The sequence below is a fragment of the Carassius carassius genome, chromosome 24 (assembly GCF_963082965.1).
Source record: "Carassius carassius chromosome 24, fCarCar2.1, whole genome shotgun sequence".
In the NCBI taxonomy this organism is placed as follows: Eukaryota; Metazoa; Chordata; class Actinopteri; order Cypriniformes; family Cyprinidae; genus Carassius; species Carassius carassius.
In genome coordinates this window covers 4,297,977-4,317,150 of record NC_081778.1, presented here as the reverse complement: position 1 = coordinate 4,317,150, position 19,174 = coordinate 4,297,977, and the positions used below count along the sequence as shown (strand labels likewise).

The following is a 19,174-nucleotide window of genomic DNA, read 5'->3' as shown; positions in this document are numbered from 1 at the left end:
GGCATAAATGTACCTGGGGGCACTTTATCGCGAGACGCAAAACATGTACCAATAAGTACATATCACTGCAGTTTCCAAAATAAATGAACACTAGAGGCAGTAAAACTTTGACAGCTTTTAATAAAACGTCATTTCCGTACTTGAAGAATATTATGTTATGACTTCAAAACTATTTTAATATGCTGGGAGATTTGAAAACTGATGCTTTTGAATGTTGGCATCCCACATATCCAGCTTCATATCATATCTATAGGTTTTCATAGGCGGTAGGTTCGTTCGGTAGCTCACGGAGTACGGAGACGTACTTGAGAGGTGAGGAACTCCGGTTAGAATCATGTGTAACTAGGGTTTGACAAATAGTTCAAATCTGCATAAAAGGAAGTTCAAATGTCATGTTTGCATCAACAAATGCGTTTTTATATGAGTTTTGCATTTGTGAACACTGTCGGGTAGCTTTAGGGTTGGGTTTGGTGTATAGAGGGGTTTGGTGTATGGGGCATATTTCCAACATGATAGACCATTGATGTTTAGCGACAGCGACCCTGGATATTTGAATTCTGAACCAGCACAATAAGTACCTGAAGTACCTGAAACATAAAAAAAAACACAGTAATACGTACCTATATCAACATACTAACAACATGCCTGGTTACGTATATTGAAGCTGTGTTTTAACCAACTGGATTGAAACTTTAATAAATGAAATAATTGAATAAAAAGTGTAATAAATGTGATGCTTTGGATAAAAGTGTCTATTAAATGCTGGCTGATCAAGCAGAAACAAATGTATTTGTCCTTTTTTTATATGTGCAAATAACCAGCACTTGCCAAACTAGAGCTGCATGCTAATTTTTATCCATGTATACAATTGCATACTGTTATGTCATTTCAGAAGAACTATGAATACATGTTTATCCTTTAATGATTTAAACAGAAATGTCAGCCTCCCTGCATAACATGCAACTTTTCACAGTAGTGTTGTGACCAGGTTTTGCCATCTTCCAACAGAAAATCATACAGTTACAAGCATAACATATGGTAGAAAGCATACTGGTTTGATCATACTGTACATGCACGAGATCCTCAAACACCTCAGAATTCAGCATTTTCCCCCTCCCGAGTCTTGGCTCCATTACAGTCACATTCTCCAGATTCACACTAAAGTGTGCTGGTGTTAGTGTTATTCTCTTAACCTTGAGCACCTGTTATTGTTCCTTCCCCTTCAAATGCTATTTTCCCTGGTGTCTCTCAATATAATTGAAAGTGGCTGGGAATTGGCTTCAATGTTGGACTGCACAAGAATGAACAAGCAACCAGAGTGATACAGCTGACACTTCCTAGATTAAACAGTCACTGTGTATGCTGGATTATGGCCCTTATAATGCTGCCTTCACCACAGCTCTGCTTGTTTTGCTGCACATAGCGTGGCTGACTCAAAATTAGCATTATACATACCTACTTATTACTTTGCAGTATATACTGCCAATTATATTTTTGAATTTATTATGTGAAGCAGTATGTGTGGGTTGTTATATGCATCATGGCATTTGGTAAATTTCATAATTGGCAAATTTGATGACTGGTAATATCAATAATAATAAAAAGCATTTGCTGGAGCAACCATGCCATTTTAGCTTGCTTCTATGAGTTGTTGAGCTATTTAACCATTACTCTGTTTAACAGACTTATAAATGAGCGCGCTACATCACAAATGCAACATAGTAACGGATTGGCTACCGACAAAGTTTCCTACATCAGAAAATCCATACATATGGAGCTGGTTATGTAATGCAAACATCAAAATGAATATGTTTACAAATTAAGTACTATGGTATTTCTTCATCAATAATTTCCCTCTGTATTCATAATTTGTGTGAAAAGGCATTCCGTTCATTCTGTCATGCTTAAAAAATAAACAAAATAAAATAATCACATACTATGAACAATACACTATATCTGCAGAAATTGTAGTATGCTTTTCTGAACATTGAGTCTCCTAATAAAGAAATATATTTTGATTAAGAGGTGGAACCAGGAAATATATATATTTTTTAAAGGAAGTCATGTTAGAAACCATAGCTAATCATGGATAATTGCTCAGTTCCATGAAACATTTAAAATGACCCAAGAAAATGAACACGTGTGAGTGCTCCTTAATTACTCTGATAAAATGTTAAATTAACATTTGAGATTCCAGGTCTGCTCGCTGTAATAACACATCTGTCACAAAGTGCTGCAATCATATACTTCAGGAGAGAAAAAGTATTCATGATCAAAGTAACTGCACACTAAATGTCAAAGCCATATGCAATCATATTCATTATATACATACACTGTTTCTTAAAAAAAAAAAAAAAATAATAATAATATCAATAATAAAGAATTGATAGAATGATTAAAGAATTTTTATCTGAAGCATAACAACTATGCTAATGTATGTTTTGGGACATGGTTATTTATGGAAAATGTATATGGAAATACTACAACATCAGCAAAAGCAGCCTATATTTTTAAAGAATGTATGAATATGCAATCACTGGTTTAAAGACACCTCGATTTTCTGTCACTCAGAAACCTGGTATACTTTTTTTTCTCTGCTCGGCACTACAGCATCTGAGAGCGAAAACTCAAAGCCCTGAAAAAGTAAAACCCTGCAGGCAAAAGTTAAAACTTTGGAATAAAAAAAAAAAACATTATGAAGGAAAATTTCTAACATGGAAGAGAAGTGAGAGCACGGGAGAATCTGCTTTTACAATGGGAATTAAGATCTAACTGGAAAACCTTAAAAAATATATTTTGTGTGATTGTATTGATTTTCTATCTCTTTCTCTCTCTCTTTCTCTCTCTCTCTTTCTCTCTCTCTCTCTCTCTCTGTACAGTTCAAGAATAGAAAAGTTGCTCCTTTTTTGAAAAGTTAGCAGAAGCTGTCTTTCTAAAATCTTCTGTTAACATTCTGCAGTTGTTCTCACCACCGGTGACAAAAAGTCATGTGTCAAGCTTCAAGAATTAAATAACATATCAAATATATCACAAACAGCGATCATAACCTTAGTGAACTGCCATTGTGATTTGTCAAAGTTATATGCTTCCATCATACTCATTTCAAAGGGTTGTACCTTAAAGAAGGACATGGTTGCTCCATCTTTGACTACGCCGTACTCTATTTTGGTCTGTTTGGCCAGGTCATCGGCTGAGTCCACGGGCGAATCCATCCTCTCCACAGTGAGGAAAGCGGCCAGATTCGCTGTGTAGGAGGAGATGATGATGAGGGTGAAGAACCACCAGATTCCTCCGATGATTCGGGTAGAGAGAGCTTTAGGCATCAGTTCTGAACCTAAACAGGAATTAAATGCATCAGCAACTTATTAAATAGGAATACATAACTTTAGTTTAAAATAAAAAAAAATAAAATAAAGGAATGTGTATAAGATTGTTGCTTGTCAGTGGTCCTGTGACATATATATTTTTCAGTACATATATTCCATACACACACACACACACAATGATTTTTAATGTATTACATATGATTTTTCTATACTTTATTTGAAGATTTATTTGAATATTTAATATTCATTTGAAATATTTCTTGAGCAAGAAATCAGCATATTAGAATGTTTTCTGAAGGATCATGTGACACTGAAGACTGGAGTAATGATGCTGAAAATACAGCTGCACATCACAAATACATTACATCGTCAAAAATATTCAAACAGAAAACAACAGTCTAATATATATATATATTTGCAGCCTTGTAGAGCTTCTTTCATAAACATTAAATTATCGTAGAGACTCAAATTCTAAATGGTAGAGTGCAAAAATGAATGAATGAATGAATGAATGAATGAATGAAGGAATGAATGAACGAATGAACTATAAATGTGTGTGTGGGTATTATAAGATTTTTTTTCTTGCACTTTTGATCCATTCTAAGTCCTCATGCAGCTCATCTCATATACACAAAGAGTCAAACCAAACAAACAGAGATGATGGACAAACAGAAGAGTTCCTTCAGGATCGGAGCCAGTGAAGAGTGCAATGAAAGGTTAGAAAACTGCAAACCCCTGAGTGTCTTTCACACAAACACACACACTAACTAGCACACACACACACGCTATCACATACATGAACACATACCCCTTTACCTTCACCTTCATTCAATTCTGGATTGGCTAAAATACAGTTGACAAGCTATTTTTTTATTATTTTTTAAATAAAGTCTTTATACCACAACACCATCAAAACGGCTATTGTGAGAGAGGGTCTTTGGTTTGTGGTCTTGCTGTTTTGGATGTTCCATTATCACATTTCAGTGTGCTAGCTATTAAGCAAATGCTGATGTCATGACAAACAACCAGCTGACAGATTTTACAGCATAACGCTGAAGCTAAACATCTGCTTATCACTGTGTAAAAGTAGGGAAGGCAAAGTTGCTAAACTGTGGCCGTCTGTGGGTTATTCTCTATGGGTTTGCTTCACAGCGATATTAATTATGATGACCTGCTTTTCCCTGCCCTGATATTTCTTTCACAAGGTCTGAAACGCATCAGCCTAGTTCGAAGTTAGAGCATTTCCCAATGAGAATAATTACCTGCACTTAACATTCCCACCTTCTTCTCGTAAAGAAGAACGACACAGTGCAGCTCGGCGCCGGAGGCTAGTATTCAATATTCAGCCTGCTACCCTTTTCACAGTCAGTGTGCTCCTAAGCAATAATGTTTTAAACAATAGCATTAAAGAATTAAATATGTGTTTAAAATTAGGGAAACTGAGCAAACTGATAAAGCACAGCAGTCATCTAATTAACATTTTTGCAGTAAGTCAATGGTAAACAGAAATTCTCCTGCTGAAAGAAACCAGCCTTAAAGGGATACTGGTTTAAGCTTGTTTAGTTGATCAGCCATAAACCTCTCTAAAACTAGCTACTTTAGACTACTATAGTTATTTTTTTTTTTTTTTCTCAGAAGCTACTTGCAAATCCGCACCATTTTTCATGTAATAATCTGCAGTTTGCAGAATGAAACATCCTTTTTTGTTGAGTAGGCCATGTCTAACCTGAATAATTTTTGGACAGAGATGAAAAATGAGCTTTTATGCTTTTATCAGTTCAGCTGCACTGCTGTGTGCTAGCATGAAGGAGCTTTCTGTCTGACAGGACATGTTTGAAAAATGGCATTGCATAAAAGAATTAAGACAACAACTTCCTGGTATTTTCTGACAAGTGAAAACATTTATTTTGTATTCGTGCCATTTGTTTAGTGCCTTGTCTGGTTTTATCCGTTCTCATTTTCTATCAGTAGTTCCTGTTTTCTTGCTCTAGATGAAATAATACTGGATTTACTTCTTGGATTATCATTTTCAGACAATAATTTTATTATTCATTAAGCTATCAACTTTGTCTCAAATGTTTCTCCTAAAATTTCTTAGGAGAGACAGAGAAAAAAAATAGACAATTGGCAGACCAGTCAGAAAATAAAAAAATAAAATAAAATAAAATAAAATAATACACTGTCTGACAGGTGAAATAACTTATATCAATTGCTTGCAGAATAAGCCTCAGCACAGAGCCAAAGAAAATAGTTAAAATAGTATTAGAGGAAATAATATTTGGGATAGAGTATCATTTACTTTGGTGTTGTGTTGAGATAGGAAAAAAAATGGATTAAGGTTGGAAATTGATTGTTATTGAAACCAGTTCCATTAAAAGACTAAAATACTAGAACCAAATGATTTTGGTTCTGTCAGTGATTGCTAAAAGCTTGCATTTTCAATGCATATCGAACAGCATCCTGAAATAATTCATCCAAGTGTTCCTTGTCAATATTTAGCGGTGGAGTCGCTACTGAGTCTATAGAGCCGCTGCAATGAGTTGTGAGCCTGTAATCTTAAAGATGCAGCAAGCGTTTTCTGAGAAATGCTGTTGAAAGTAGATCAGACCGAGCACCAAGCACACTTCTAGCCAATCACCTGTAAGGGACATGTCCACTCATGATGGGGAAGCTGCCTGTGTTACACAGCATGTTCAGGAATTTAGTGGAGGAGCTGTCAAAAAAAAAAAGGGTGTGATCCTTTTGGTTAGGGGTGTGTTTATTTTGTGATTTTAAATGTCAAAAGCTTTTCTGAGAAAAAAAAAAAAATCTTACTCCACCATAATGAGAAAAACTGAACACCAAAGACATTTTTTTTTTTCAAGACCTGAGGTAATTTATCCATTAGTATTCATTATTATTTCAGTAATGCAAAAATTATATTCAAACTCACATTTAACCCTTTCAACATTAAATAAAGCCCATAATCGGTACCTGAGTTCATCATCATCATGGATTTTATGTTGTTGTTACAGACACAACGTCGCAGAAATAGAAACTGTTTCTAAAATAGAATCTGCTTGTCACGTATCTCCATCTCAGCTGGTTAGGACAAAAACTCTGATTAACATAGAAAAGCTAACTTTTATCTTGTCATTGCGTCTGGTTAGCACATGGTGCAACAATTCACTCACTCAGTGGTTCAGTCAAAGCAGTACTTCATGTATTTCTTCATGCCCAACACAAAATGATCTGAGGTGTTACTATATTATATATTAACATCAGGACTGTTTGAAATGATCAAATTCTACACAGAACATAACCGGCAGGTTTTAATCTGGTTAAAAATTCTGTGACTTGATGTAGGTCATGCTAACATGTGTTGCCACAGCAAGGCAGCTGTAGTTTCCAGAGTCCAGACATCTGCTTTTGCTGGAGTAGACTGCTGGTCAACTGTCTACGAGAAGTGGATCTTTTCTGTCTCCTCCCCTTACAGTAACTGCCTACTCTCATCTATATTCGAAGAAAAGTCACTGGCATCTCAAACGAGCCTATTCATTTCTTTGTGATCTCCTTTTGTCGCTCTGAAGCTGCATGCCAGCTATGGTGCATGAATGAAACACTGCATTGAGACAAGCAATAAGGAAAAACAATGTATAGATTTTGGATTAACTGGCCAAACGGAGATGAGATGAACCACAGAGACACCCCATTGTGCATTTGCTATGATAGAGACAGTCTTCTGTCAACTTTCATCCTAACCTCAAACTCACAATCCTGAAGGTCTCTGATGGCAGCTGAGTGTCAGGAAACTAACGCTGCTGTTATTTCTCTAACCTGACAGTGTGTATGACAGATGTTTGACACCCCTCATCTTTGCCTCACTGACAAGCAAGATGACTACTTCCTCCTCCTGTCAGAGAAGTCTGAACTCAACATGGTTTTGACAGGTAAAGGGTGGAAGACAGTCATAACGCGCTGTTGTCAGTTTTTTTTTTTTTTTTTTGGCTTGTTTGTCGTCTTTGGAAAGTGCGTTGTGTTTGCAGTAGAAGCACTGTACCTTGCTGCATGAGGGAGCCCACGCCAAACCAGAAGCTGTTGAGAAGGGTGAAGTTGTTTTCTACCACATCGGAGCCTGGGTTACATGGATGGGCATCATACCACTCGTACGGGCTGAACCTGTTGCAAAAACAAGAGAGAGTTGTCAAACTCGACCTCTATATTTAAAGATGAAGTGTTTTGCTCTACCAACGACGCCAAACAGAACTGCAAAAATAATGCTTTTCCAATTGTGGAAAGTTCCACATCTAGGGACCATAAAATCATAGAGGACTCTTCTAAATCATACTAGAACTACTCAGAACATCTAAAAAGTCACTGAGTGGCACCCTAGTAACTGCACAGCACTGTGCTAATAGCAGCTCAGAACACTTTAGCAACCATACAAATCAACCAAACATTGTGCAAAACAACTTGCTACATTTTCTATAAAACAACAACAACAAAAAACTTCAAATAGTCCCTTGTGAAAAAGAGTACATATTGCAAATAAATAAATAAATATATAAATATATATATATATATATATATATATATATATATATATATATATATATATATATATATATATATATATTGTGGCACTTAAGTGCATAGTATAGTAAATTATAATTTAATCTTACATTACATTTTTTTAGGAATCACTTAAGTAGGACTTAAGTACATATTTCTATGACATATCATAATTCCTTCTACTGTCTTTGAAATGTCGTTGAAGTGTAACTAAAATATACTTACTAGTAAAATGTACTTAATGCAGTTTTTAATCTAAGCCTGCATGCCATTTATTTACATATATCTGTAATTAATCATTTGTAATGAGTTGCAATTTAGAACAATTAAAATATAAATAGCACACTACTGTGCTAAGTAGCACACTCTGAGTTTAAGAGAAAATGCAAATGAAAATTGGCTAGTGGATTTAACATACCCGAGCCAATCCCCGAGCCACTCCCCGTGCCAACGGGTATAAATAGGGCGACAGGTGCATCCACTCATTAGATTTTTGCTTCAGAGCCGAGTGGTTGTATAAAAGCTGTTATACTACACAAAGCCATTCATCTGCTGTGTGTCGGGAAGCTGTTCTGGTTGGCGGTACGGCGCAAACAGCGGTGTCCCTTTCAGTGATTCCCCTGGGCGCTTCAACTAAGAGAGCAGATTTCCTAAAAGAGCAAATCACGAACGATTTGCGTCTTTTTAAAGACGCTGTTTCGCCAGCGTCCTTCTGGATGCGGTCGTTTCCTGCTCTCTGACAATGGCCACGAGCGTTGTTTTCCGTGTCTGGGCATTCAGCACGCTGAATGAGGAACAGGTCCTGTTGGTTGCGCCTTACTGGCCCACCCAGGCCTGGTTTTCGGAACTCATGCTCCTCGTGACAGCCCCTCCCTGGCGCATCCCCCTGAGGAGGGACCTCCTCTCTCAGGGGCTTGGCACCATTTGGCACCCGTGTCCAGATCTTTGGAACCTCCACGTGTGGCTTCTGGACGGGACGTGGCAGACCTAAGTGATCTGCCAGCAGCAGTGGAAGACACTATCACTCAGGCTAGAGCCCCCTCTTCGAGGCAGGCCTATGCTCTGAAGTGGGGTCTGTTCACGAATTGGTGTTCTTCTCACCGAGAAGACCCCCGGAGATGCTCAGTCAGAGTCGTGCTTTCTTTCCTGCCAGAAAGGTTGGAGCGTGGGCTGTCACCCTCCACCCTGAAAGTGTATGTGGCTGCCATTGAGCCCATCACGATGCAGTGGACGGCCAGTCCCTGGGGAGGCATGACCTGATCGTTAGGTTCCTGAGGGGTGCCAGAAGGTAACATTCTTCTAGGACACCCCTGATTCCCTCCTAGGACCTCTCGATTGTCCTGGCAGGACTTTAGAGGTCCCTTTGAGCCGCTGGATTCAGTCGAGCTTAAGTTCCTGTCTCTCAAGACAGCGCTCCTGTTCGAGCTCACTTCCATCAGAGGGTCGGGGACCTCTAAGCATTTTCGGTAAGTACTTTCGGCCGGCCTACTCTCACGATGTCCTGAGACCCCGGCCTGGATACATGCCCAAGGTTCCCACCACTCCCTTCTGAGACCAGGTGGTGAAACTGCAAGCGCTGCCCCCGGAGGAGGCAGACCCAGCCTTGGCGTTGCTGTGTCCCGTAAGAGCGCTTAGCATATACATGTACCGCACCCAGAGCTTCAGAAGCTCTGAGCAGTTCCTGGTCTGCTTTGGAGGTCAGCAGAAGGGGAAGGCTGTCTCCAAGAAGAGGTTGGACCACTGGATAGTGGGTGCCATCGCCTTGGCGTACTCTTCCCAAGGCGAGCCTTGCCCCCGGGGGGTGAGGGCCCACTCCACACGGAGTGTGGCGTCCTCCTATGGGCTGGCGCACGGCGCCTCTCTGGCAGACATCTGTCGAGCTGCAGGCTGGGCGACACCTAACACCTTCGCGAGGTTTTACAACCTTCGTGTAGAGCCAGTTTCTTTCCATGTGTTGGGTAACAGGTAAATTGGCGGGAAGGGCTGGCTGGGTGTCACGCTTGCTGCGCCATTCTCCCTAACATAGGGATGTGAGCACCTTTCTTCTTTCTTCCCCGGTTGGCGCATCCTGGTTGAGCATCCTCCAGCACCCTCGGCAGTCAGACTTGGCGGAGCAGTCTGTCGCCAGGCCCAGTACTGGTGTTAGCATGCCCGGAGCTCCAGTCAGCCCCTGTACTGGGCTAGGTGTCCATATGGCTTGATTCCCTACAGGTAATCCCATATGTGTATTTTTCCACGGTAAGGTTTCCCTCTTGGCAAACCCATGTCTTCCCTTGACAGACCCTTTCTGTCAGTCTCTTCTGGCAGTCGTTCCATCCCTACTCTAAGGTAGGACCTGCCTCAGAGACCCCTTCCATATGTAGTACTTCCCCCTGGGTCAGTCCATATCAGTTTCTCCACATGTCACCTGCCTACGGGTAGGATGTGGTCTCCGTAGCGGCCTGTTCCTAGGCTCGCTTCCCCATTGTCTTGCCAAGCTGAAAGAACAAATAGTGAAGATTTGAAGCAATCTTTCACTGAAGGTTGAAATCCCTTCCATTAACTTTATGTGGGCGGAACAGCAGCATGGCCTTCTCCAGCAGCGAGGTACTCACCCTTTGGCCCCTTCGGTACCAAGGTCAGTGAATTTGCGCTGGGGCTTTGGTAAGGTTACGACCTTAAGCGTGGCTTTTGGGGCACGCCACGGCTTGCCGACAATTGCAGCGCTACAGGGTTGTGACGGTGTTCAGGTTGTGCAGTCTTCCATAGGACCCCATATGTCGTTCGACATAACTCTTAGTGACCGACAGATAGGTAACGTCTTGGTTACGTACGTAACCGAGACGTTAAAATTATTATCCAGTACTTCACATGTGCTTTAGTCGTTTAGTCAATATAAATGTACTTATTTACAGCTTGACAATAGATTATTAAAACATGATAAAAAAAATATATATAAGGAATATCTTTTCATTTGACATTGCAAAGTGCACTTTTTAAAAGTATGTAAATAAACTTGCACTTTCTTTTAGTAAATAAAGTGTTTTATTTAGGTAATATTATTAGCAAGTAATCCCCCCCTTTTTTTATAAACTTGTTAGATGTAAAGTACACTACAAGGGTACTGTCAGTACAATTAAGCGCACTGCTTTTTCATAATGGTAGTCATTAGTGCATGTTGTAAAAGTTTCATATTGTGAGATTTGCTTATACACACTCTTACGTTACTAGCACAAAAGGACTTCTAACTTCTAATCACGAACTGTCCGTATGAGAAAAACACTTTACTTTAGACTAGACTTAACAATCGTGCTAAAGACGTTCATAACCCTGGGGAAAAGGATTACAGATTGGCCACTTCAATGTATTTTGTTGAAATCAAGGCAAATAAGTGTGATGAGAGTGCACATCTTGGCTCTTTTCAACAGCTTGTTAAACTATAACGTAATTAACTCTGGACACTCCCAGCAACTGCAGATGTCTGTAATTTCCCTTATAACACCTGTCCTTTAACATCTACAGTACTAGGAATGTCTAAAAACAGATGGTTCAAGAGATGAAAGACAAAGGTATTGCCTAGGGACTTATTAGCAGAGCACAAGCACCATAGCTGGAAACTCGCAGAAGACCGTTGTAGGGTTACATTTATCTATGTGCATGTTTTTACTCACTACCTGGTTAAAAAAATTTAAAAAATAAATAAATAAATAAATAATAATAATAATAAGCTTAAAACATTTATTTCAATATTAGATGTTAAATCCTGTATTGTTTTACATATAATTGTTCAATGCAATTACTTCAGAAAATTACAGAAAGATTAAGTGTAATTCCTTAAGTGTAAGTTAAGTGTAAATCCACGTTTCTAGCATTTGTAAAAGTGCATTTTTCCATCTTAAAAATATATCTAAATTATGGCCTATGCTCTAAATGTCAAATGAAGAAATGTTAATCCATGCATTTATGACCTCAAGGTTAGATTATTTTAATGCTTTATTGGGTGGTTGTTCTGCACGCTTAGTAAACAAACTCCAGCTAGTCCAAAATGCAGCAGCAAGAGTTCTTACTCGAACCAGGAAATATGACCATATTAGCCCGGTCCTGTCAACACTGCACTGACTCCCTATCAAACATCGTATAGACTTTAAAATATTGCTTATTACTTATAAAGGCCTGAATGGTTTAGCACCTCAGTATTTGAATGAGCTCCTTTTACATTACATTATAATCCTCTACGTCTGCTACGTTCTCAAAACTAAGGCATTTTGATAATACCTAGAATATCAAAATCAACTGCGAGCGGCAGATCCTTTTCCTATTTGGCGCCTAAACTCTGGAATAACCTACCTAACATTGTTCAGGAGGCAGACACACGCTTGCAGTTTAAATCTAGATTAAAGACCCATCTCTTTAACCTGGCATACACATAACATACTAATATGCTTTTAATATACAAATCCTTTAAAGGATTTTTAGGCTGCATTAATTAGGTAAACCGGAACCGGGAACACTTCCCCTAACACCCAATGTATTTGCTACCTAGAAAGGACCTATACATCCCTGAAAGACAGCGGAGACCAGGACAACTAGAGCCCCAGATACAGATCCCCTGTAAAGACCTTGTCTCAGATGACCACCAAGACAAGACCACAGGAAACAGATGATTCTTCTGCACAATCTGACTTTGCTGCAGCCTGGAATTGAACTACTGGTTTCGTCTGGTCAGAGGAGAACTGGCCCCCCAATTGAGCCTGGTTTCTCCCAAGGTTTTTTTCTCCATTCTGTCACCGATGGAGTTTTGGTTCCTTGCCGCTGTCGCCTCTGGCTTGCTTAGTTGGGGTCACTTCATCTACAGCGATATCGTTTCTCGACTTGATTGGAAATAAATGCACAGATACTATTTAAACTGAACAGAGATGACATCACTGAATTCAATGATGAACTGCCTTTAACTGTCATTTTGCATTATTGACACACTGTTTTCCTAATGAATGTTGTTCAGTTGCTTTGACGCAATGTATTTTGTTTAAAGCGCTATATAAATAAAGATGACTTGACTTAACTTTACTTTTAAAGTGAATATTAATTAAATTCATTATTATTATAAATAAAGCTATACTGTGTTTCATGCCTTCTGATTTTCCTTCACTTTTTATATATTACTATAAACTTGACATAAAGAGGAAAAACATTTATCATTTTTTTTTTTTTTTTTTGATAAAACTGACAGAATTAGAAAGCTGAGCTGTGTTATTTTAAAAGCATCAAGATTACTGGGTGGTTGGCATGCTACAACTAATGAGTGGAAGACGTTAAGTTTTATGTCCAATCATTGGAATTTTCACAAAGAAAAGAGTATAATTTAATTAATTGGTTCACATAAATACAGCGATCTAATCATTAAAATCTTGAATAAAAAAAAACCTATATTGTAAGAAACATTAACGTAATATTTTGAATTTACTCAAAAAATATTTTGACTTCATTATTTTTATATTAAATTTAATCTTGTAATCTTAGATTTTTTTATTTATTATAATTATTTTTATATATTTTTATATATTTTTTATATATATATATATATATATATATATATATATTGTATCTGTATTTTGTGTGTATATATATATATATATATATATATATATATATATATATATATATATATATATATATTAAATTAATTAATTATTATTTATTTTTTACTTTTTTTTGTGGCACTTAAATGCCATTGTTGCAAACAACTGATGTTACAGTTTTTTTTTTCAGGTTCAAATAAATTTTTCTGAGCCATTTTTGGCAATGACTTTAAATGCATTAATATGACCACTTGGACTCAATGTCATCTGAAATTGGACTCAGATTTTTGCATTTTCTAGTTTGTGATTGATTCTTACCTGTGAAAATGTTGCTGCCATTATGTAAGGATCCTGTTTTGGGTCGTTTTGATGACGATATGCCATTCTTAAGATGTTCTAAATATATTTGAATGTGAATTGTGCACCTGAAGTGCATGTGTGCTATTCAGTTGCCACATCTTTCAGGTTGTTTTTTAAAATTATTATTATCAGTATATTTTTTAATGGCCACAAAAAATCCAAGGCAAACATCGGAAGGTACCGTGAAGGTTAATAGTCCCAGGTGCACAAGCCACAGGAACAATTGGTTGTTGCTCACCTGGCAATGACGAAGAGTACACAACTGACTCCCAGGTAGGCCAACAGGATGTAGACCCAAATATCAGGTGTCATTGGGTTCAGGAAGGAGAAGAAGCCAGAGTTGGTGCTGTTGGGTCTACGGTACAGGATGCTGATGCCAGTATTCAAGAAAGGTTTAGAAAAGTCAATCGCTTTCTCCCGCATAAAGGTGATTGTCAGAGGAGCCACCGCAAGATCAGCCCTCTAGTGGACAGGAAACAACAATTTGTATCAAAGATGTGTTCAGAAACATTAAAGGGACAGTGTAGTCCATAATATTCTTTGAAAAACAACATGAAACTACACTGACATCCCATTTTACTTCTCTAATGCAATGTATTTTTTAATTAAACAAGATATTTAACAATAAAGATATATTAGGTAGATTCTGATTATCCATCAGAAATGTAATGCATCATCAACCCATGTATTGAGCATTGTGCCTGTGGTGTGATTTCACCACAGGCGTTGGTCCCTGCATGTTTCACAACACCTTCAAAGTGAAAAGTTCAGTCAGTGCCACCAAAATTAAGTTCAGTTTTATCAAAAACACATCAACATGAATCTGGCGATGTTGTATTATTTTGCTTGTTGTATGCATCACGTCAGTTTGTAAATTACCTGATAAGTGGCCACAATGGAGATTAATGCTCTATCGCATTTAAAAATAACATACCATCAGTGCTGTGTAGATTACAAACTACAGTACATTACTGATTACAAATTACAAGACAATAACATAGTATAATTGTCAGGATCCCAATCTATGTTCCCCTGTCTTGGTTTTGTGGACTGTTATTTTGAAATGTTCTTGTTCCCCTTTGTTTCTGTGTTCCCTTGTTCCTTTGTCCATCTTGTTAGTTTCTAATATAATTGATTAGCTCCTCCTTCCTTGTTACCTCATTATCCTGTCAGTATATAACTCAGTCTCACACCACCATTCACTGCCGAGTATTGTTTAGCCCATGTTGTCTTGTTGCCTGCCTTGTCTTGCCTTCGTGTTTTGTTTCGGATCGTTTACCTGGTTTTGATTCTTGCTTTCGTATTTCTAGATTTACTCTTTGGATTACCCTGTCTGGATACTGTTCACTCCTCAAAAGAACCACGCTTGCCCTAGGATTATTCTTGTGTCTTGCTCTCTTTATACCTGTTTGCCATTGTTTCGACCCTGCCTGTTATGTCCACGTCTCTCACCAATAAAAGCTTGCACATGGATCCGCACGTCTCACGTCTCGTCAGCTCAAACTTTACAATAATAGTTAGTTACATAATCTGGATTACAGATTTTAGGTAATGAAGTCTAACTACTTTTTGATTACTTTTTGATCACACTCACATAGACTTCAACGGGATTATTGTGTACAAAAGAGTTTGTATGTGTGTGTGTGTGTGTGTGTGTGTGTGTGTGTGTGTGAGAGAGAGAGAGAGAGAACACTACACTCAAAATTATAAATGCAACACTTTTGTTTTTACCCCCAATTTTCATGAGGTGAGCTCAAAGATCTAAGACTTTTTCTATCTACACAAAAGGCCTAATTCTCTCAAATATTGTTCACAAATATGTCTAAATCTGTGTTAGTGAGCACTTGTCCTTTGCATATATAATCCATCTGTAATATCTTGAGGTTGGAACAAGACATGGTAGATGGTGGTTTGAATAACTCAATCACGTTTACTGGGAACACCCCCCCCCCCCCCGAAGCACGTGATCATAAGAACCAATCACATAACAGCATTTCACAACATGAGAAACACAGTCTACTACACCATCCACCTTACAGGTGTGGTATATCAAGATGCTGATTAGACAGCATGATTATTGCACAGGTGTGCCTTAGGCTGTCCACGATAAAAGGCCACTCTAAAATGTGCAGTTTTATCACAATGCCACAGATTTTTTTGAGGGGAGTATGCAATTGGCATGCTCACTGCAGGAATGTCCACCAGAACTGTTGCCTGTGAATTGAATGTTAATTTTTCTACCATAAGCCATCTCAAAAGGTGTTTCAGGGAATTTGGCAGACATCCAACCAGCCTCACAACTGCAGGCCACGTGTAACCACACCAGCCCAGGACCTCCACATCCAGCATCTTCACCTCCAAGATTGTCTGAGACCAGCCACTCGGACAGCTGCTGCAGCAATCCTTTTGCATAACCAAAGAATTTCTGCACAAACTGTCAGAAACCGTCTCAGGCATGCTCATCTGCATCGACCTGACTGCAGTTCATCATCGTAACCGACTTGAGTGGGCAAATGCTCGCATTTGATGGCGCCTGGCACTTTGGAGAGGTGTTCTTTTAATGGATGTACCAGTTTTCACTGTACAGGGCAGATGGCAGACAGCGTGTATAGCATCATGTGGGTAAGCACTTTGCTGATGTCAATGTTGTGGATCGAGTGGCTCATGGTGGCAGTGGGATTATGGTAAGGACATTAGTATGTTATGGACAATGAACACAGGTGCATTATACTGATGGCATTTTGAATACACAGCGATACCGTGACGAGATCCTGAGGCCCATTGTTGTGCCATTCATCCACGACCATCACCTCATGTTGCAGCATAATAATGCACGGTCCCTTGTTGCAAGGATCTGTACATAGTTCCTGAAAGCTGAAAACATCCCAGTTCTTACATGGCCAGCATATTCATTGGACATGTCACCCATTGAGCATGTTTGGGATGCTCTGGACAACAGCGTGTTCCAGTTCCTGCCAATATCCAGCAACTTCACACAGCCATTGAAGAAGAGTGGACCAACATTTCACGGGCCTCAATCAACAACCTGCAATCAACCATCAGCTCTATGCGAAGGAGATGTGTTGCACTGCGTGAGGCAAATGGTGGTCACACCAGATACTGACGCCCAAATACAGTATAACTGTACATTTTAGAGTGGCCTTTTATTGTGACCAGCCTTAGGCACACCTCTGCAATAATCATGCTGTCTAATCAGCATTTTGATATGCCACACCTGTTTGGTGGATGGATTATCTCGGCAAAGGAGAAGTGCTAACTAACACAGATTTAGACAGATTTGTGAACAATATTTGAAAGAAATAGCCCTTTTGTGTACATAGAAAAAGTCTTAGATCTTTCAGTTCAGCTCATTAAAAATGAGGGCAAACACAAAAGTGTTGCGTTTATAATTTTGTTCAGTGTATACATGTGCTTCTCAATAAATTGGAATTTCAATGTTAATTTATTTCAGTAATTCAACTCTAATTGTGAAACTCATGTAAACTCATGTAAATAAATTAAATGCACACAGACTGAAGTAGTTTAAGTCTTTGGTTCTTTTAATTGTGATTATGGCTCACATTTAACAATAACAATCAATGTATACTTCTTAAAACCAATAAAAAATGTTAGTTTACTGTACATTCATTCAATACTTGGTAGGGGCTCCTTTTGCTTTAATCACTGCCTCAATTCGGCAAGGAGGTGATAAGTTTGTGGCACTGCTAAGGTTGTATGGAATCCCAGGTTTTCTTTGACAGTGGCCTTCAGCTCATCTGCATGGTTTGGTCTCTTGTTTCTCATCTTCCTCTTGACAATAGCCCATAGATTCTCTTTTGGGTTCAGGACTGGTGAGTTTGCTGGCCAGTCAAGCACACCAACACCATGGTCATTTAAGCAACTTTTGGTGCTTTTGGCAGTGTGGGCAGGTGCCAAATCCTGCTGGAAAATAAAATCAGCATTTTCAAAAAGGTGGTCAGCAGAAGGAAGCATGAAGTGCTCCGAAATTTCTTGGTAAACGGGTGCAGTGACTTTGGTTTTCAGAAAACACAATGAACCAACACCAGCAGATGACATTGCACCCCAAATTATCACAGACTGAAAACTTAACACTACACTCCAAGCAACTTGGGCTACGAGCTTCTCCACCCTTCCTCAAGACTCTAAGACCTTGGTTTCCAAAAGAAATACAAAACTTGTTCTCATCTGAAAAGAGGACTTTGAACCAATGGCAACAGTTAATTTCTTCTTCTCCTTAGCCCAGGTAAGATGCCTCTGATGCTGTCTGTGGTACAGAAGTGGCTTAACAAGATGAATACGACAACTGTAGCCAAAATCCTTGACACGTCTGTATGTGGTGGCTCTTGATGCCTTGACCCCAGCCTCAGTGCATTCCTTGTGAAGTTCTCTTAAATTCTTGAGTCCAGTTTGCTTTGCAATCCTCATAAGGCTGCGGTTCTCTCGGTTGAGCATCTTTTTCTTCCACACTTTTTCATTCCACTCAACTTTCTGTTAACATGCTTGGATAAAGCACTCTGCAAACAGCCAGCTTATTGGCAATGATTTTTTGTGATTTATAATCCTTGTGAAGGGTGTCAATGATTGTCAGATACCATTTTGAAGGCTCAGGAAACCTTTGCAGGTGTTTTAAGATGATTAGCTGATTGGCATGTCATCATATTCTAATTTCTTGAGATCGTAAATTGGTGGGTTTTAGTTAAATGTGAGCCAAAATCAAGAACAAAAGACTTAAGCTACTTCGGTCTGTGTGCATTGCTTTTATTTAATACAAGTGTTTCCCAATTTGAGTTGAATTACTGAAATAAATGAACTCCTTCCCTTAACTTTTAAATTTTCCTCATCATTCTAATTTATTGAGAAGCACCTGTATATTCAACTAGCATATTTCATTCATTGTTATAAACATCATGAAATGCATCAACGGCACTTAAATTACTGTATGAATAATTTGCTGCCATTGTGTGAATGATAGGTAATCATGGAATACATAAAAAAGTAACCATTCTAAATATGTAATAAAATTTAATTGCACACACTTAATGTGTGGAATCTGATTACGTAATCCAGATTACACGTAACCAATCACTACCCAAAACTGCGTACCATCTACACTAAACCCTATCCTTAACCGAATTGATAGTGTTAACAAAAGAAAACCTTAAAAATATATATATATTTGCCAAAGCAACCATAGCATTTTAGCTTTCTTCTACAGGTCTTTGAGCTGTTTTATCATGTCTTGTGTTTCACAGGAGTCATACCAAAGTGCTCCACAACATAAGTACAATGCTGTTCCAGAATGGCTACCGAGCAAGCTTTCTATGTCAAAAAAGTTTGGAAAGCTAAATTTGGAGCTGG

General features: G+C 38.6%; 1 protein-coding gene across 1 annotated transcript in view; it reads right to left on the bottom strand.

Annotated features, from left to right (window-relative positions):
• LOC132102733 (glutamate receptor ionotropic, kainate 3-like) overlaps positions 1-19,174 on the bottom strand; it is a 165,140-nt gene that overhangs the window by 6,854 nt on the left and 139,112 nt on the right. The window contains exons 11-13 of the mRNA XM_059507360.1: positions 14,034-14,257; positions 7,366-7,484; positions 3,117-3,334 (exon numbers count right to left, since the gene is read on the bottom strand). Coding sequence (XP_059363343.1) covers positions 3,117-3,334; positions 7,366-7,484; positions 14,034-14,257 — 561 coding nt within the window. The remainder of the gene's footprint in view (positions 1-3,116; positions 3,335-7,365; positions 7,485-14,033; positions 14,258-19,174) is intronic.